Source organism: Hypomesus transpacificus, chromosome 13, assembly GCF_021917145.1.
Source record: "Hypomesus transpacificus isolate Combined female chromosome 13, fHypTra1, whole genome shotgun sequence".
NCBI classification, from domain to species: Eukaryota; Metazoa; Chordata; class Actinopteri; order Osmeriformes; family Osmeridae; genus Hypomesus; species Hypomesus transpacificus.
This window is the reverse complement of record NC_061072.1, coordinates 11,238,313-11,253,941: the sequence shown is the minus strand read 5'-3', so window position 1 is coordinate 11,253,941 and position 15,629 is coordinate 11,238,313. Positions and strand designations below refer to the sequence as shown.

Here is a 15,629-nt window from a genome sequence, read left to right as displayed (position 1 = left end):
CTCGGATTGATGTGTCAATATATTCACAGAGCATACACACAGATTTTCCAATGGAATCACCAGTGGCACATGAATGTGAAAGTCGTCCCTTAGATTGATGGCTACTGCTGTATGGACTGACTGTTGCTGCTTCAGCGAAGAGAGAGAAAGGAGGGAAGGGGGGGGGACAGAGAAAATAGAGAAAGAGGCATGGGATACAGAAGAATGACCAAAGCAATAAAGGGGAAGGGAAGTTCCCAACAGAGAGAGAGAGAGAGAGAGAGAGAGAGAGAGAGAGAGAGAGAGAGAGAGAGAGAGAGAGAGAGAGAGAGAGGTACAGGAGGGGGATAGAAGGAGGGAGAGACTGCACTCTGACACCAGGGCTGGAGGAGAGTGTCTGCAGCAGGACAGGCCAAGCACCACACAGCAGCCTGGTCCACTCTGGCCTTAATGACTAAGTAAATCATTCCAGCACTGCAGCGCATCCAGCCAGCCACACACACACACACACAGCCACGGCAACTCTATTAAGACAACAGAGATAGGCCGTGCTGGAGGGCTCAGATCTGTAGGCAACCCAAACCACTGTTATTAAAGCAGCACTTCTCCAGGTATCCAGACATAGCACCAGTGGGGGGAAAGGCAGGGAGGGGAGGGTAGTTAGCCATCTACAGAACGCCCCCAAAGGATGAGATAAGTACAAAATGCAGGCCTCCACGCCAAGCAGACAGACAGACACACAGGCAGACCCCCTGGAGTGAGAAAGAGGAGCTGATAGATGTGAGGATGAGAAGGAGACTGGGCCAGCCAGGACATAACATTGATGTAACTGGGAGGGAAGTCATTAAACATTGATACGAGGAAACTGTGGAGCTCCCTGCTCCCACCATCCACTGCTGAGGTGGAGACAGCACAGCACTGGATGTGATGTCTGTGTGTGTGTGTCTGTGTCTGTGTGTGTGTGTGTCTGTGTCTGTGTGTGTCTGTGTGTGTGTCTGTGTGTGTGTCTGCGTGTGTGTCTGTGTGTGTGTCTGTGTGTGTGTCTGTGTGTCTGTGTGTGTGTCTGTGTGTGTGTCTGTGTGTGTCTGTGGGGGGGGGGGGGGGGGGGGGGGGAGTACAGTAAGAGAGGGGTAAGGATTGGGGTCTAGAAACAAACTGTCGCTTGTTATGATTTCTGGACCACCACCTCCCTGGCTGTCTTCAGAGTCTGTTCAGCCATCAGCAGACACAGGCAATCTGATATCGATCCCATCTCCTGCATTAGAAGTCAAGCTGCAACACGGCTTTATGGATGGAGAGAGACAACGAGAGAGAGGGGGCAGAGGAAGAGTGAGTGTGTGTGTGTGGGGGGGGGGGGGGGGGGGGAGGCAACAGCAGTTTAGAGCATATTGCCCCCACTAGTCTGGATGCCAACATGTCTGACCAATATTGACAACAACATGATGTGTTATTTTCAAAACAACTGAGATGGCATCATATTGCAGTCATCACATCGGCTACTGGGGGCTGCAGATCCTAGCCTAGTATATAGTATGTAGGCTACAGTGCATATGGACGAATCTGAATAAATAATCGTGTACTATACAACCAAACATCTACACCTACTGTATAGACAGTGAGGAAAAAGACCTGAGATTATAAGTACTGTCACCATTGTTTAACACCGTGTGGCTGAACATGCAGTGCAGAGCTGCAGAGCGTACAGCACAATAACAGAGAATACACAAAATGATCGTTGGCTGTGATCAACAGTTGGAGGCAGATAGGCTATCTGAGATAGCCTATTGTTGAAGTGTTCAGATGCTACAGGATTTCACATTCACGACCCACTGCTAGCTCGCTGTCAAAACTGCGGGTCTCAAGGCATGTAGAGAGCCGCTGCTCCGCAGTGCGATCGGACTCCGCTCTACTCACCCGCACACCCTCCCCTCACCCCCCAAAAAACAATTGAGGCAAAGTATGGGGATGGACACCGCAACAGCTCAACTCAGGTAGACGTAACTCAAAAAATGTAGAGCAGTGGCTACTAAGGCTATAGCCACATCTTTTGTATTGCTCTACTATTATTAACATAATGTCTACCAAAATATCAGCTATAACACTCCCCAACACCAACCGGCGCAGCTCCATCCTTCACGTCGCCCACGGTAGCCTCAGAAACAGCCGCAATCACTCAGTTCAAGTGAAACACATGACGTATCGTATTCACCATCTGTCAACATCATGATAACTAAATGACTAATAAATAAGACGGACGACATAAACTGTCAATTGTAATGCGCTCGTCGCAGCTTGCGGTAAATCCCATCAACAGCCATAGACAGAACACATAGATGCCATGTATTGATTTAGTCGGAGGCTAACAAAACATTCAGCTGGCATGATTACATTATCTATAAGCACTTACAGTTCGTAAGAACTGGATTTCATCCTCGCCTTCTCCTCCTTCAGCCATGGTTGCCCGTGGATAAACGGAGTTGTGGAGAAGAGGAGGCGGCAGGTCGACTGATGAAGCGGTGTAGTGAATACGCACTGCCGCACGGTCATTGGACGGCTCGCACACTCGAAGGGAGGAGTTGTGCAGGTGTGTGTGTGCGCGCGTGCTGGGATGTTGATCACTTTGCTCCCTCTTCCGGTCAATTTGAAAAAATGGGCAGGATCACAACAGGTAGATGCAGTAACAGCCTGGGTGCAAATATGTGATGACTTCAATAAAGAAACGACAGCAACACAAAAGCAAGCGAGTGGAAAGATGTGCTGGACGCTATACATTTTATTTTATTTAAGATCAAATTCATTCATGACAATGAAATGGACAATCCAGTTGAAAATCTTTGACCTGAGCAGCGTTGGTCAGTACATTTTCTATAAGACATATTGTGACACATGAATTTGAAGTTTTCATAATGATAATACTATTCATTTCCTCATAAAACAATTTGGCTAAACACAACCATGAATCAAACTGTTCCACAAAACCATGCAAGTTTAATGCAACCTCAAAATATGTTATTTAACAACCAATCAGGCTGTCAACAGGCAATTTCTGATTCATCCTCCAAGTAAAACTGGTCATGACATGTATATGCAATACTCTAGGCAGCTAGATCAAATAAAACACTGATTAAAATAGATTATCATCTATGCATTTGTCTGTCATAAACAAAATCATTTTAGAAAATAAGAAACATCTACCACCTTAAATAAAGCATGGGAGTTTAAAATCACTGTGACTGATTAAAACATGAACCAAAAAAAGAGTGTCGTTCCCAGTCAACAGGAACCTTTGATTGGGCTATCTTAGTCCACCAGACTGGTGGGGCTTTGCAGCCCGATTTGAGAGCATCAGGTGAGCTAATGGAACAAACCCTAAAGTCCAGGTTCAAGTTAAGACAATGGGTGTAAAGAAGGCTTCAGTGGAACAGAGGACCACATGGACCTGCAGTGTGTTAAGGTCCAGTGGAGCGCTAGTCACGTCAGGCTGGGCCACAGTACTGGCAGCAGGGGGCAGGACTGACCACGCCTCAGTGGGTCCAAGCTGAACTTTGGCAAGAGCAGTAGAGGCAGAGCCAATGGAACTGTGTCTGGCATGTAGGGTCTAGGGTCTATGGTGTAAGGTCTATGGTGTAGGGTCTATGGTGTAGGGTCTAGGGTATAGTAAATTGTGCTGGTATTAGGAGTGGGCCATTTCAGTTTTATAATCCCATTTTAAGCCCTACAAAGCTTTCTATCTCAATTATGAATCATTAAGTGTAGGCCAACAGCAATTAAAGGAAAAACTCAAAGGGTCCAATTCAAATCGAAGGCCTTCACAAGAACTAAAGCAGTATGCAAAGTGTAGCGGGCATGATATAAAACACCTTCAGTAACTGTGCCACTTATCACACAGGAACATTCCAGGGGGAACATTCCACTGGACGATAATGACAAGCATTGCAGTTAAAAGCCCTGCAAATATGAAACAATCTTGATAGACCATAAAAGAAACACTGGCCACAGCTACTGATGAGGAAAACAATGTCCCTAAGCAGTGCTCAAATCATCCTGAAATACTGGTCATGTATTTCCACTGAGAATCCCACTCAGCAATATGGCTCGGATGAAGTGTTTCGACTCAACTGACCTGCTGGACTATTTCCATCAGGAGGTGATGCATTGTGAACAGCAGTCTCGTCCACTTCAGCAGGCCTGGGGTACAGGCTAGACCTTTTTCTATATTGTAATACACAAGAGACTGAAACGGGGAAAACGTTGGGCAAAAGCCCAAAGACGTAGCTGTAGCTGGAGTCAGCCCCTGGGCGTAGGTTTACAGACACAGTGTTTAGTGAAATGGGTTGGATCCAGTATCACACCTCTTCATCCTTGGGCATAAGGTGTAGGCTGTGTGTGCGTAGTGTGTAGGTTGTGGTGTGCAGGGTACAAGGTGTAGGGTCAAGGGTCATCAGTCTGTGTCGTAGCCCAAGATGGGCCCCAGCCACCTCTCCACCTCTGAGATCACCATCTCCTTCCTCTCAGCATAGTCCTGCACCTGGACACAGACAACAGAATGTCAACACGATCTCAATCTCATTCCCCGTCTCTGATAGTACTGAGACCACCACTTCAGATACTGTACATGTCTCCATATCACACGTGTAAACTTGGTGTCATGCGGTACCTGCTCCTTGGTGATCTTTCCCACAGCAAAGTAGGAGGCCTTGGGGCTGGAGAAGTAGAGGCCAGAGACAGAGGCCGCCGGGGTCATGGCCAGAGACTCAGTCAAGCAAATACCTGGGGAGAGGAACACCACCCAAACAACAGTCATGAAAGCCTGGGTTTATTTACAGGGGATGAAAGGTTTCATGTTCTTTCACTTGATTCTACTGTTGTTTTTTGGGGGGATTCCCCTCTTATTCCCTGTGGGATAAAAAGATGCACTGTCTGAAAACTCAGATTGTGTATCCTGCGTCGTGCGGTCATACCGGTTTTCTCCTCCACAGCAGCCAGCCTCCACATGGTGGTCTTCTCCGTGTGGTCGGGCTGGCTGGGGTAGCCTGCCGCCGGCCTGATGCCCTTGTAGTGGACCCTGTGGAGCTCCTCTGCGTGGAGCTCCTCCTCACAGCTGTAGCCCCACAGGTCCTTACGAACACGGGCATGAAGCTCCTCAGCAAACGCCTGGAGAAAGTGAGGGCGGAGGGTCATGGTTGAATGGTATGTTTTTCTATAGAATCTCCAAAAGTGACATTGTTACGGAGTTTACGCAATTTTATAACGCAATCCTTGTGTATGAGTGTTTGACTACACAAGAGCACAAGGCAAAGGGGGCAGATGGAAAGAGAGAGAGAGCGAGAGAGAGACAGAAATAGTGACAAATCATGGGTACCTCAGCCAGTCGGTCAGCCAGGGCCTTCACCATGATGCTGCTGTAGTCATCTCCCTGACCCTCAAACAGTCGACTCAGCTCCTCCGCCCCAAACACGCCCACGGCGAACATGCCCACGTAGTCAGGCACGCCACTGTCCCGGGGAGCCACAAAGTCAGACAGGCACAGGTAGGGGTCCGAACTGGAAGAGTCCTTCTCCGCCTGCATGGATACACACATACACACACACACTTTAAATATGACTACGTCATCAGGGCAGATGGTTGGAACTGGGAAATCTCTGCCCCCCCTCCCTCACCTGCTGTCTTAGGCCGTGGAACTTGGCCACCGGTTGGCTACAGAGAGTAGTGGCATCACTAGCATACACGTGGATGTCGTCACCGACGCTTTGGGCAGGCCAGAAGCCCACCAAGCCCTGCCCCTGAAGACCCCGGCTGTCAATCAACCTATTAAGCAGCCTCTGAGCATCGTCAAACACCCGTCTGGCCTCCACACCTGTCAATCAAAGCAAGGCGCTCATGAATATTCAGGAAGCAGAAGGTGCCTGGGCTGGTATGGAGCTCTGAGACGTCTCAGAGGGAGGCCAGCTAGCGCTTTGTCTGCCCTCACCCACGGTCTTGTCTTTGAAGATCTTGGGGTAACCTCTGTTAGGGTACTTCCCCCGCAGCTGCCAGATGTCGAAGAAAGGCTTCCAGTCAATGTAGTCCACCAGGCGGCGCAGGTCGTACGACTCAAACACCTTTGTTCCCAGGAACTGAGGACACACTACAAGTCAGGAGAGATGAGATCAAGAGAGGTTCAGGGGAGCAACACCAGATGACAGTTCAGCTAACAGGCAAATAAGAAGAGTCTTGCCTGGTCTTGGCTGGGAGTGCCAGTCAGTGCGTAGGCCCTTCTCCCTAGCCAGGCTTAAAGACAGGTAGCGTCTCTCCTGAGGAGAGCAACATGGAGGGAGGGGCATAAGGAGAGAATAAGAGAATAAAAGAGACAGTAAACAGCGAAACAGTACATCCTTCCATCCATCCGTCCATCCCCACCTTGAGGGAGTCGTAGTGGTCCTGTCTGACCTCCTCGTACTCCTCCGTCACCTCCTCAAAGTACTCCTCCCTCATGTTCTGGTCCAGGAGCTGAGAGCACTGCAGGAGGAAAAGAAAGAGAAGGCTCGTATTGAGAGAGACACCTAGAGAGAGGCGGAGCTTGAGAGGGGAGAGAGGGAGAGAGCGCCTTTGTGTTCCTTCAGGTGAGGTGTTGAGGGCGTGAAGCCCAGAGTGGGCCATGGACAGGAAGGGCGATGCCGTTTCAATCCAGTGGGAGTCATCAGGTGTAACAGTACCACACATACACACATGCAAACACTTTCTGTTGTATCAAGCATACTTGCCCTGGCCTCACGTGCTCCTGTAGCTAGAGTTTATCTATCCGGATGGAGCTACATACCACCACCACACTCCGAGAAGCATCCAGAACATGCACCACAGGGGAACTGTAGCGAGGTGCAATCTTAACAGCTGTATGGGTCCTGTCACAAACACACACACAAAAAGAGTCAGTTGACAAATGTCTGAACATGTGATGTAAAATGTGTGTGTGTGGTCAATTACTTGGAAGTGGTGGCCCCCCCTATGAGCAGAGGGGTCCTCATGCCTAGCCGTTCCATCTCCTTGGCGACATAGATCATCTCATCCAGGGAAGGGGTGATCAGACCAGACAGGCCGATGATATCTGGACCAAAAGCGCACACACAGGTCCTTACGTTATTCCCTTACTCCACATCATTCGAGTTCCCTAACAAACTGATCTGCTCTCACTGACCAGAACATTGTCATTGTGCTTCACACACACACACAAGCAGACACATGCAGAAACCCAGAGTTCCATCAGGACCTACTGGGCCAGACCCACCTGCCTTCTTGTCGATGGCCTCTCTCAGTATACGGTCACATGGGATCATGACCCCCAGATCAATGACTCTAACCCAGGAGGGGGACAAGGCAGGGTTAATACACCAGGAAACACACACACCTAATGATACTGGTAACGCTAGTCCACTCCCCCCCCCTCCCCACACACACATACACACTCTCTCTCTCTTACAGTAAGCCCAGCTCACACCAGTTATTGCAGAGGCAGCAGATTGAGTCCTATTCCACACATGAAGCGTAAGGGCAGGAGTGGACCCCCTAGGGCAGCGCTGCTTGTTTCGCTAAACCAATACCACCCCATTACTCCAGACAGCAATAGCAAAACTGCTCTCTCCCTGCTTCGCCCTTCTTAGTCCATTGGAACTAGAACTCAATGTCGCTCTTCCTTTTCATCCCTCTCTCCTTTCATTTTCTCCCCCTCCACCTCTACCTCGGTGACAGCTAGCCTTCCCCTCTGATGGATGCTATTTACTGAGCCATCAGATTGGAGGCTGTCCTCGGCATCGCATCGCGACTTCCGTCTCTAAGCCGAACAAATCTCCCTCTGTGGCAGCCGTTAGCCCTGCTCACTGATGGGAAGAAAGGCCCGTTTACAAGCTCGCCATCCACTCAGGTTCGTCATGGAAACATATTCCCCTGCATCACAACATCAGACAGCTTTGCTTAGATGGATGCTGCTGCATGCACCACTAATCCCCGCCCGCCGATCTCCCCTCCCTATAGGTGGATAGTGCAGCCCAATAGCAACAGTAGCGTATTTTCTTACAGACGGAGGACTGCTATTGCGTGGCTTGACTGTCACATAATAGTGCTGCTGCTGTACTGAAACAGTGCTGTACTGAAACAGTGCCGCCCCCCCCCCCCCCCCCCCCCACCTGAAGTTGTTGCACCCCAGCACCACGCCTACGATGTTCTTGCCAATGTCATGGACGTCTCCCTTCACGGTAGCCAGCACGATGGTGCCCTGGTAGGGGTCCTGGAGGGAGGAGGGGACGGCGTGTGAGACCACAAGACCAGGCTGCAGGGACCTCCTGCTCCTCAGTTAGGTGTAGGGTGTGTGGTGTAGGGTGTGGGGTGTAGGGTGTGGGGTGTGGGGTGTAGGGTGTGGGGTGTGGGGTGTGGGGTGTAGGGTGTGGGGTGTGGGGTGTGTGGTGTGGGGTGTAGGGTATAGGGTATAGGGTGTGTGGTGTGTGGTGTAGGGTGTGGGGTGTAGGGTGTGTGGTGTGTGGTGTAGGGTGTAGGGTGTGGGTTGTGTGGCTGACCATCTCCTCTGTGGATCCCGATGCTGCCATCATGGCCTCCCTCTCCTTCTCCATGAAGGGGATCAGGTAGCCCACAGCCTTTTTCATCACACGGGCCGACTTGATCACCTACAAACACACACATTCACAGGCCTCATTAGTTTGACGTGATCTTGATAATTTCCCAAACTATCCATTCATCATGTGTTTCCAAAAATAAACCGAATCATTAGCCCTGTTTGTCTTTCACACATAGTTGCAGACACACAGTGTACCTGTGGCAGGAACATCTTTCCGGCTCCAAACAGGTCTCCCACAACCTTCATGCCGCTCATGAGTGGCCCTTCAATGACGTGGAGCGGACGGGGGTACAGGTCCGTCTGGGCCTTCGCCTCCTCTGTGTCCTCCACCACATACTTATCTATGCCCTGTTGCACACACACACACGGTGAATGATGCACAAGGCTGAGCTTGTGTTTGGGACAGACAGGGACCTGTAGAGTGTTCCAGCTAGCGTACTTTGATGAGGGCGTATTCCAGCCTCTGCTCCACCGTTCCCTCTCTCCACTCATCCGTCTGGATGACCTTCTTCCCTCCTTTGGCATTGTTCTGAAAACAAGAGGCTGTTGAGATCTCACTCAGTATAGTCAGACAACTGGTGTATTGTCCGCATATTATACATAGCAGTACGTGTGTGTGTGTGTGCAGTTCAAACGGACCTGAGCGTACAGCAGTAGCTTCTCCGTGGCTTCAGGGTCTCTGTTCCAGATGAGGTTCTCACACAGCAACAGCAGCTCCTGGTCTATGTCATCATACACCGGCAGGCTGCCAGCGTTCACTATGCCCATGTCCATCCCATCCTGAGGGACAGCAGGGGACAGGATGGGGCGCGGGTGTGTGGCCACACTTGTTCGTTTCAAGGAGTGTGTGTGAGTTTTGAGTGTGTGTGTGGTGTGTGGGGTACCTTGATGGCGTGGTAGAGGAAGGCTCCATGCATGGCTTCTCTGATGAGCTCCATGCCCCGGAAAGAGAAGGACAGGTTGGACAGACCTCCGCTGACCCGGGCGCCTGGCAACGTTTCCTACGCACACACACACACACACACAATTTGACAAGCGCCAACCACACCGTTTTTCCAAACAATGATGCAGTTCAGTTCCAGTGTGTCTTTTGCAGTACGTCAAGTTCCATCAGCACCTTGATCAGCCGTGTTGCTTTCATGAAGTTGATGGCGTACATGCTGTGTTCCTCCATGCCCGTCCCGATGGTCAGGATGTTGGGGTCGAAGATGATGTCGTTGGAGTTGAAACCCACCCGGCTGGTCAGGAGGTGATAAGCTCTGGAGCAGATCTCCACCTTGCGATCTGTCTCTGTAGCCTGAGAGGAGACAAACTTATGAGTCCCTCTGACTGTGAGGAGTCAGGTAGTAGGGGGGGTGTTAGGACCCAGAGGTCGCTCACTTGTCCCTCCTCGTCGAAGGCCATGACCACCACGGCAGCCCCGTAGCGCCTCACGGTGGTGGCCCTCTGCAGGAACTCCTCCTCTCCCTCCTTCAGGCTGATGCTGTTGACGATGCACTTTCCCTGGAAACACTTCAGCCCCGCCTCGATCACCGCAAAGTTTGACGAGTCGATGCACAGGGGCACCTGGGTAAGGGGGGGGGTAGGGTCGCATGGGGTAAGGGATACTGGGTGTGTGAAGGTAGATATCACATGGTAAGGTCTAAGTTCTATCGGTCCGGTTCTCACCCTGGCGATGTCTGGTTCTGAAGAGATGAGCTTGCAGAAGCGGGCCATGGCCGCAGGTCCCTCCAGCATGCCCTCGTCCATGTTGATGTCCAGAACCTGGGCCCCCATCTCCACCTGGGTCTTGGCTATGCTGAGAGCTTCCTGAAAGGCCACATAGGACACACATTAGAGCACCCTCACACATCAGGATGGGCAGATTACACTGTTGTACTGCTCATTTTTTCTTCAGTCAGGATTCACATTTAGTTATACTTTAGAGGAGAATTGCTATGATTTTGTCTGAAAAAAAACATCTTGTAAAGGTCAAGTTGTATTTGAGCGTCATGTGAAATCTGAACAGCAAGGTGATTCAATGTGGATGCCGAGCTTATCGAACCTCGTAGGCTCCGGCCATAATCAGCTTGGCAAACTTCCTCGACCCTGCCACGTTGCAGCGCTCTCCGATGTTGACAAAGTTAGTGTAGGGTCCTACCCTGAAGGGCTCCAGGCCTGCAGCACACAGAAGAGAGACACAATATACATTTAATAAGCTTGTCAGTATTCAACATGTCACTGCTCCACACCAGCTGTACGCATCGTAACCTGAGAGTAGCATGTAGTCCTGGAACACGTCAGTAGGGGGCACTCTGGGGTGGCAGTGTTTTACTCCCTCAGCAATGGCCCTGAACAGAGAGGAGGAGAAGGGAATAGAAGAAAGATAGATAGAGAGAATGAGAGGAAGTTAAAAGGAAGTAACAACATAGGGTAAGAGACTAAACAGAAAAGGGCCGTGATAAGGTAGGGTCTGTAGTCTTAGTGAACTGTTTCCATAGTTACCTTATGTGTGCTGGTGTGGTTCCACAACAACCTCCAACCAAGTTCACCAGACCATCCATTGCAAAGTCCTACAATGACAGAGAATAGCCTGTGATCAAGAAAAGTATTGTCAAGAGGGTTACAAGTGGACTGCAATATTTGTACTTGAAAGCTACCTTCATATGTGAGGCTGTCAACTCTGGAGTCTCATCATATCCACCAAATGTGTTGGGTAGACCTGGAATACAGACAGACAGAGAGACACACAGACAAGGTCAAAGAAAACAGTCAGAAAGTCAGTTGGTTAAACAAGTATCTAACTGGAGAGGTCAGGTAGATACTGTATTTCTATTTGTAGAGACCAGTGTGTAGAGGCAGATGTTACTAAGCCTTGGGCCAGGGAGAAGGTTCACCTGCGTTGGGGTAGCACAGGACCAGGGCAGTGGTGCTCTTCCCTATGGCCTCAATGAACGGCCTCATCTCTGTGGCACCCAGGGCACAGTTTAACCCAATACTAGGACACACACACAGTTCACCATGCTTTCAACTCATTCAGGCTCACCAAACTGGGATTAGGATTCAACAAGTAACAGTCTAGACTGGGGGACTTTTCAATACATTATCCTTCAATCCATTACATTGAACTTTTCAGAGATTTAATTCTGTTGATAGGTCTCTGGGACATGATTTGTGGAGGGGCATTCCAGACTACATCCCATAATCATTTCTTCATCAGGCCCACTGACTCACCAAAGGGGCTTGGCATGAGACACACTGATCACAAAGGCCTCTCCTGTCTGTCCGGACAGAGTACGGCCACTCCTGTCCACGATAGTTCCTGAGATCTGACAACAGGACAAGAGGGCCACCGGGTAAACAGCCTCTCTCTCTCTCTCTCTCTCCTCTCTCTCTCTCTCTCTCTCCTCTCTCCTCTCTTCTCTCTCTCTCTCTCTCTCTCTCTCTCCTCTCTCTCTCTCTCTCTCTCTCTCTCTCTCTCTCTCTCTCTCTCTCTCGTCTCTCTCTGTCTCTCTCTCTCTCTCTCTCTCTCTCTCTCTCTCTCTCTCTCTCTCCTCTCTCTCTCTCTCTCTCCTCTCTCTCTCTCTCTCTCTGTATGGCTGTGACAATGTTCCATTTTATGCTGAGATATCAAATATACAGCTCCAAAGTATACAGGCATACTGTATAACCGTTTATCCAAAAGATGGAAACTCCATACTTACAAATATAGGTCTTTGCTCGTACGTTTTCTCAAACAGTTGGTCAATGGCAAAGAGAGCTGCCTGTAAAGATAGATGACAAACGTGTCAATACTACGGATAGTCTGTCTATGTTTGACAGCTGATAAGCATCATGTGAGGGCTACCTTGGCATTGGCAGTGTCAAAGATGGTCTCCACCAGCAGGATGTCAGCTCCTCCATCCAGTAGGCCTCTGACCTGCTCTGTATAGGCCACCACTAGCTCATCAAAAGCTATGGGGGAACAGGGACAGACACACACACACGCACAAATATGATTACTACACAGAAAGTATAGTATTATGTAGATTCCTAACTTAACCCTTGTGCTGCCTTCGGGTCACAATGACCCCCAAGGTTCACAACGGACCCATCGTTCTGCTGCCACACTCTTTACCCAATACAAAAACAATAAAAGCATTTTCTTTTAACCTTCGCACTGTGGGGGGTGTGAGACAGCCTAACAGTAACAAGATAATGCTACACTTTGTTTTTGTATGAGGTCAAGTTGTCGCAACACGTGGGGGGTCACAATGACTGAAGGGTCACAATGACTCGAAGATAACACAAGGGTTAAGTCTTGAATATAAGTAATTAATAGTATTTTTTTATCTGATTTTCAACAGGTCAAAACATGGCTGCTACGGCAGGTGAAGGTCTAGATGTCTTACTGACGTTCCTGAAGTCTGGTCTCTCGACCGACGGCGACACAGAGAGGGTTTTATTGGTGGGACCCACTGCACCTGCCACATATCTTTTACAACCTCCAGATTAACAGCAAAGAAGAAAGTTAAAACACACGCACACAACATGTCTTACAACATTTGTGACAACCCTCTTTTATACAATTTACTATTGTGAATACCTGTCTGTTTGGTGACGTCATTGGCCGCCCTCCTTGCAATCTCAGCGGATGTCTTGTTGAGACGGTACGCCTGTGAACATGATGTGAACCACAATCACATGAACTACTTTTGAGAGCTGTGATTAGGATAATGACGTTTTATAAATCAATAGGTTAGAATTCAGCTTGGCATAATTAGCATTATGATAAATGAAGTGAACTATATTTGTCGTTGTAGGACAAAGCCAACCACTCCAACAGTACAGTCCAGGGGTCAGTCTAGGGGTCATAGGTCAAGCTGAGGGAGTGACAACAGAACTTACTATATGTTCCAGACCGTAGTCTGCCTGGGCAATGCTGGTGCTGCTGAATGTGTTAGTCTCGATTATGTCTGCTCCAGCAAACAGGTAGTCCTGAATAAACACACACACACACACACACAAGAATGTGACTGGTTAATCATACTGGGCTCAACACACAATAGGGTCATCTCTGCCTGTCTTTTGCACGGTCAGTGCCTCCTGTTGTGGGCTCATGATTACAGATTGACCTGATCTATTTGTCTCCTTGCTTTTTGTTCTTTATTCCACACCAAGTCTGACCTGGGCCCATTACAGGACAATCAAAGGATGGCTGCATATTGTATTTGATAGATTTACTGGGTAAACATACTTAGTGAAAGTAACTTTTCTTGTGTAGTGGATGTTGGGCTGTAACCACCATATCTAATGTGGCTGTCAGTTGTTTCTCCTTGCTTCTTACCTTGTGTATTTGGTAGATTACATCAGACTGGGTGATGCTTAGGAGGTCGTTGTTGCCCTTAAGACTGAGGGCGTGGTCTTTAAACTCCTCCCCCCGGAAGTGCTCCTCCTCCAGGTTCTTCTGTTGGATCATGGTGCCCATGCCGCCATCTAGGACCATGATCCTTTGCTGCAGCAACGCCCGCAACTCGTCCTCCAGCGGACACTTGCTGCTGGCCCCTGAGGAAATTCCCCAGGTAACCCATTGATTCATCAGTATAACAATTATTCAATATATCCCATCAAACGATGATGGTCTGTTGTCCTGTGAAACTTGCATTTGGGTTGACATAAATACCATTTCAAACACTAAACTCCACAGAAAATTTTAAGTTGCTGTGATATGAAAAAGTGGAAGTCACTGAATAAGTCTGATTCATATCTCTATGAATGAATTAATGAATGAATAAATTAATGAATGAAAAGATCTAGATCCCTAGCTGATAAGTGGTCTTGATAAACTTTTTTTTTACCTAGCAACAACCTGTTCTGAGATTGGGTGGCTCATAGGTGCAGTAGGAACTATGATGCTCTCAACATCAATGGCCTCTCCCTCACTCCCCTTCCCCTCTGGTGAAGGTCGTCGCTGATGATCTAGCTACTTCTTAGTCCTGGCAACTGATTGATTTAAAACAACTCTAAGTATCTAGCTAATATGGCTACTGTATGCATGTTTTGAATAGAGGCTTCTGTGAGTAGCCTACTTTTTTTTTCCATTGACTACAGTACAGTGCAAGGTAATGCATGTAACTTTGCCATGTGAATTACCATGCTTTTTCAACTGCAATTTATCAGCTCAGCCACAGCACAGTCTAACGTGTTGTCTAACTAATTATTCGTATCAAGTTAGCTAACGTCATAGTCTAGTTAGCAAAAGTAGCACTAACAAAAGTAAAAACATGTCATTTAAAATAGAAAATGCACGTTCTAGCTAGGCAGTAGGCGTTCCAGACAGCTAGCTACTGCCTGGAACTAGTTACATTGTGGCTAGTAGCTAAGTAGTTAAACAGCTGTCTAACTACACGAAGTGAAATTCACGTGGTTGTATACTGGCTAGCTATATTTACCCACTTTAACACTAGCCGTATCAAACACAGTAAGAAAGGTAAATAGACTAACTAGGCTGACAGATTGACTATAACTTTCTAAATTGAGTTCCATTGGAAGCCTTGCAATGTAGCTATTCCACTACAGCGCAGATTAGCTAGTACTAGCTAAATTTTCTGACATATATTAGCTGGCTAAATCAGGGTTATATGCCATGCCATCAACTAATGTAGCTTATATGGCTAGCTAGCTATATACGACACGCTAGCTATATACGACACGTCCTTGTACGGACGTACAGGGACGTAGACAGAAAGTAGACATGTAGTCCTAGTAAATTTATCTGCATGCCAGCTTTGTTTACCTGGTTTTGTTGAAATGTCATGAATGGTCGGACCCATGGCTGCAATGATTCTTTTTTGAACAATCCTCAACCTAATCTCACAACCACAAGCGGCGAGCAACCTTGTCCAACACAAGGCAAAGGTCCTGACACCTCGTTCTAGTCCATGTCCATCTATGGGACACGCAAAAACCTCTAAGTACTACTAGCCCATACAACTTCTACGACTGCGCATGCTTCCGGTTCATTGAGCAACCAACTACAGGTTCATTAAGTCCAAACGCCAACTATATACAATGTTTCCACAAAATG

The 15,629-nt window shown here is 48.4% G+C and overlaps 2 protein-coding genes across 2 annotated transcripts in view; both read right to left on the bottom strand.

Annotated features, from left to right (window-relative positions):
* ryr2a (ryanodine receptor 2a (cardiac)) overlaps positions 1-2,455 on the bottom strand; it is a 91,417-nt gene extending 88,962 nt beyond the window's left edge. Inside the window, exon 1 of the mRNA XM_047032379.1 lies at positions 2,387-2,455. Within this exon, the coding sequence (XP_046888335.1) occupies positions 2,387-2,434 (48 nt within the window). The 5' untranslated portion in view covers positions 2,435-2,455. The remainder of the gene's footprint in view (positions 1-2,386) is intronic.
* A 274-nt stretch (positions 2,456-2,729) lies between these two features.
* mtr (5-methyltetrahydrofolate-homocysteine methyltransferase) lies at positions 2,730-15,536 on the bottom strand. Its single transcript, XM_047032313.1, has 33 exons — positions 15,339-15,536; positions 13,890-14,107; positions 13,451-13,540; positions 13,149-13,218; positions 12,955-13,047; positions 12,411-12,517; positions 12,268-12,327; positions 11,798-11,892; positions 11,461-11,561; positions 11,224-11,285; positions 11,069-11,136; positions 10,835-10,914; positions 10,629-10,741; positions 10,253-10,393; positions 9,965-10,150; positions 9,702-9,881; positions 9,469-9,585; positions 9,224-9,364; positions 9,024-9,113; positions 8,780-8,932; positions 8,526-8,633; positions 8,139-8,239; positions 7,244-7,311; positions 6,943-7,063; positions 6,779-6,860; positions 6,379-6,477; positions 6,197-6,272; positions 5,951-6,106; positions 5,640-5,836; positions 5,342-5,542; positions 4,941-5,133; positions 4,637-4,749; positions 2,730-4,507 (listed from the first exon to the last, which is right to left on the bottom strand). Exons 1-33 carry the CDS (start codon positions 15,373-15,375, stop codon positions 4,421-4,423), a joined length of 3,804 nt encoding a protein of 1,267 aa, XP_046888269.1. The 5' UTR covers positions 15,376-15,536; the 3' UTR covers positions 2,730-4,420.
* Between the last annotated feature and the right edge of the window lie 93 nt (positions 15,537-15,629).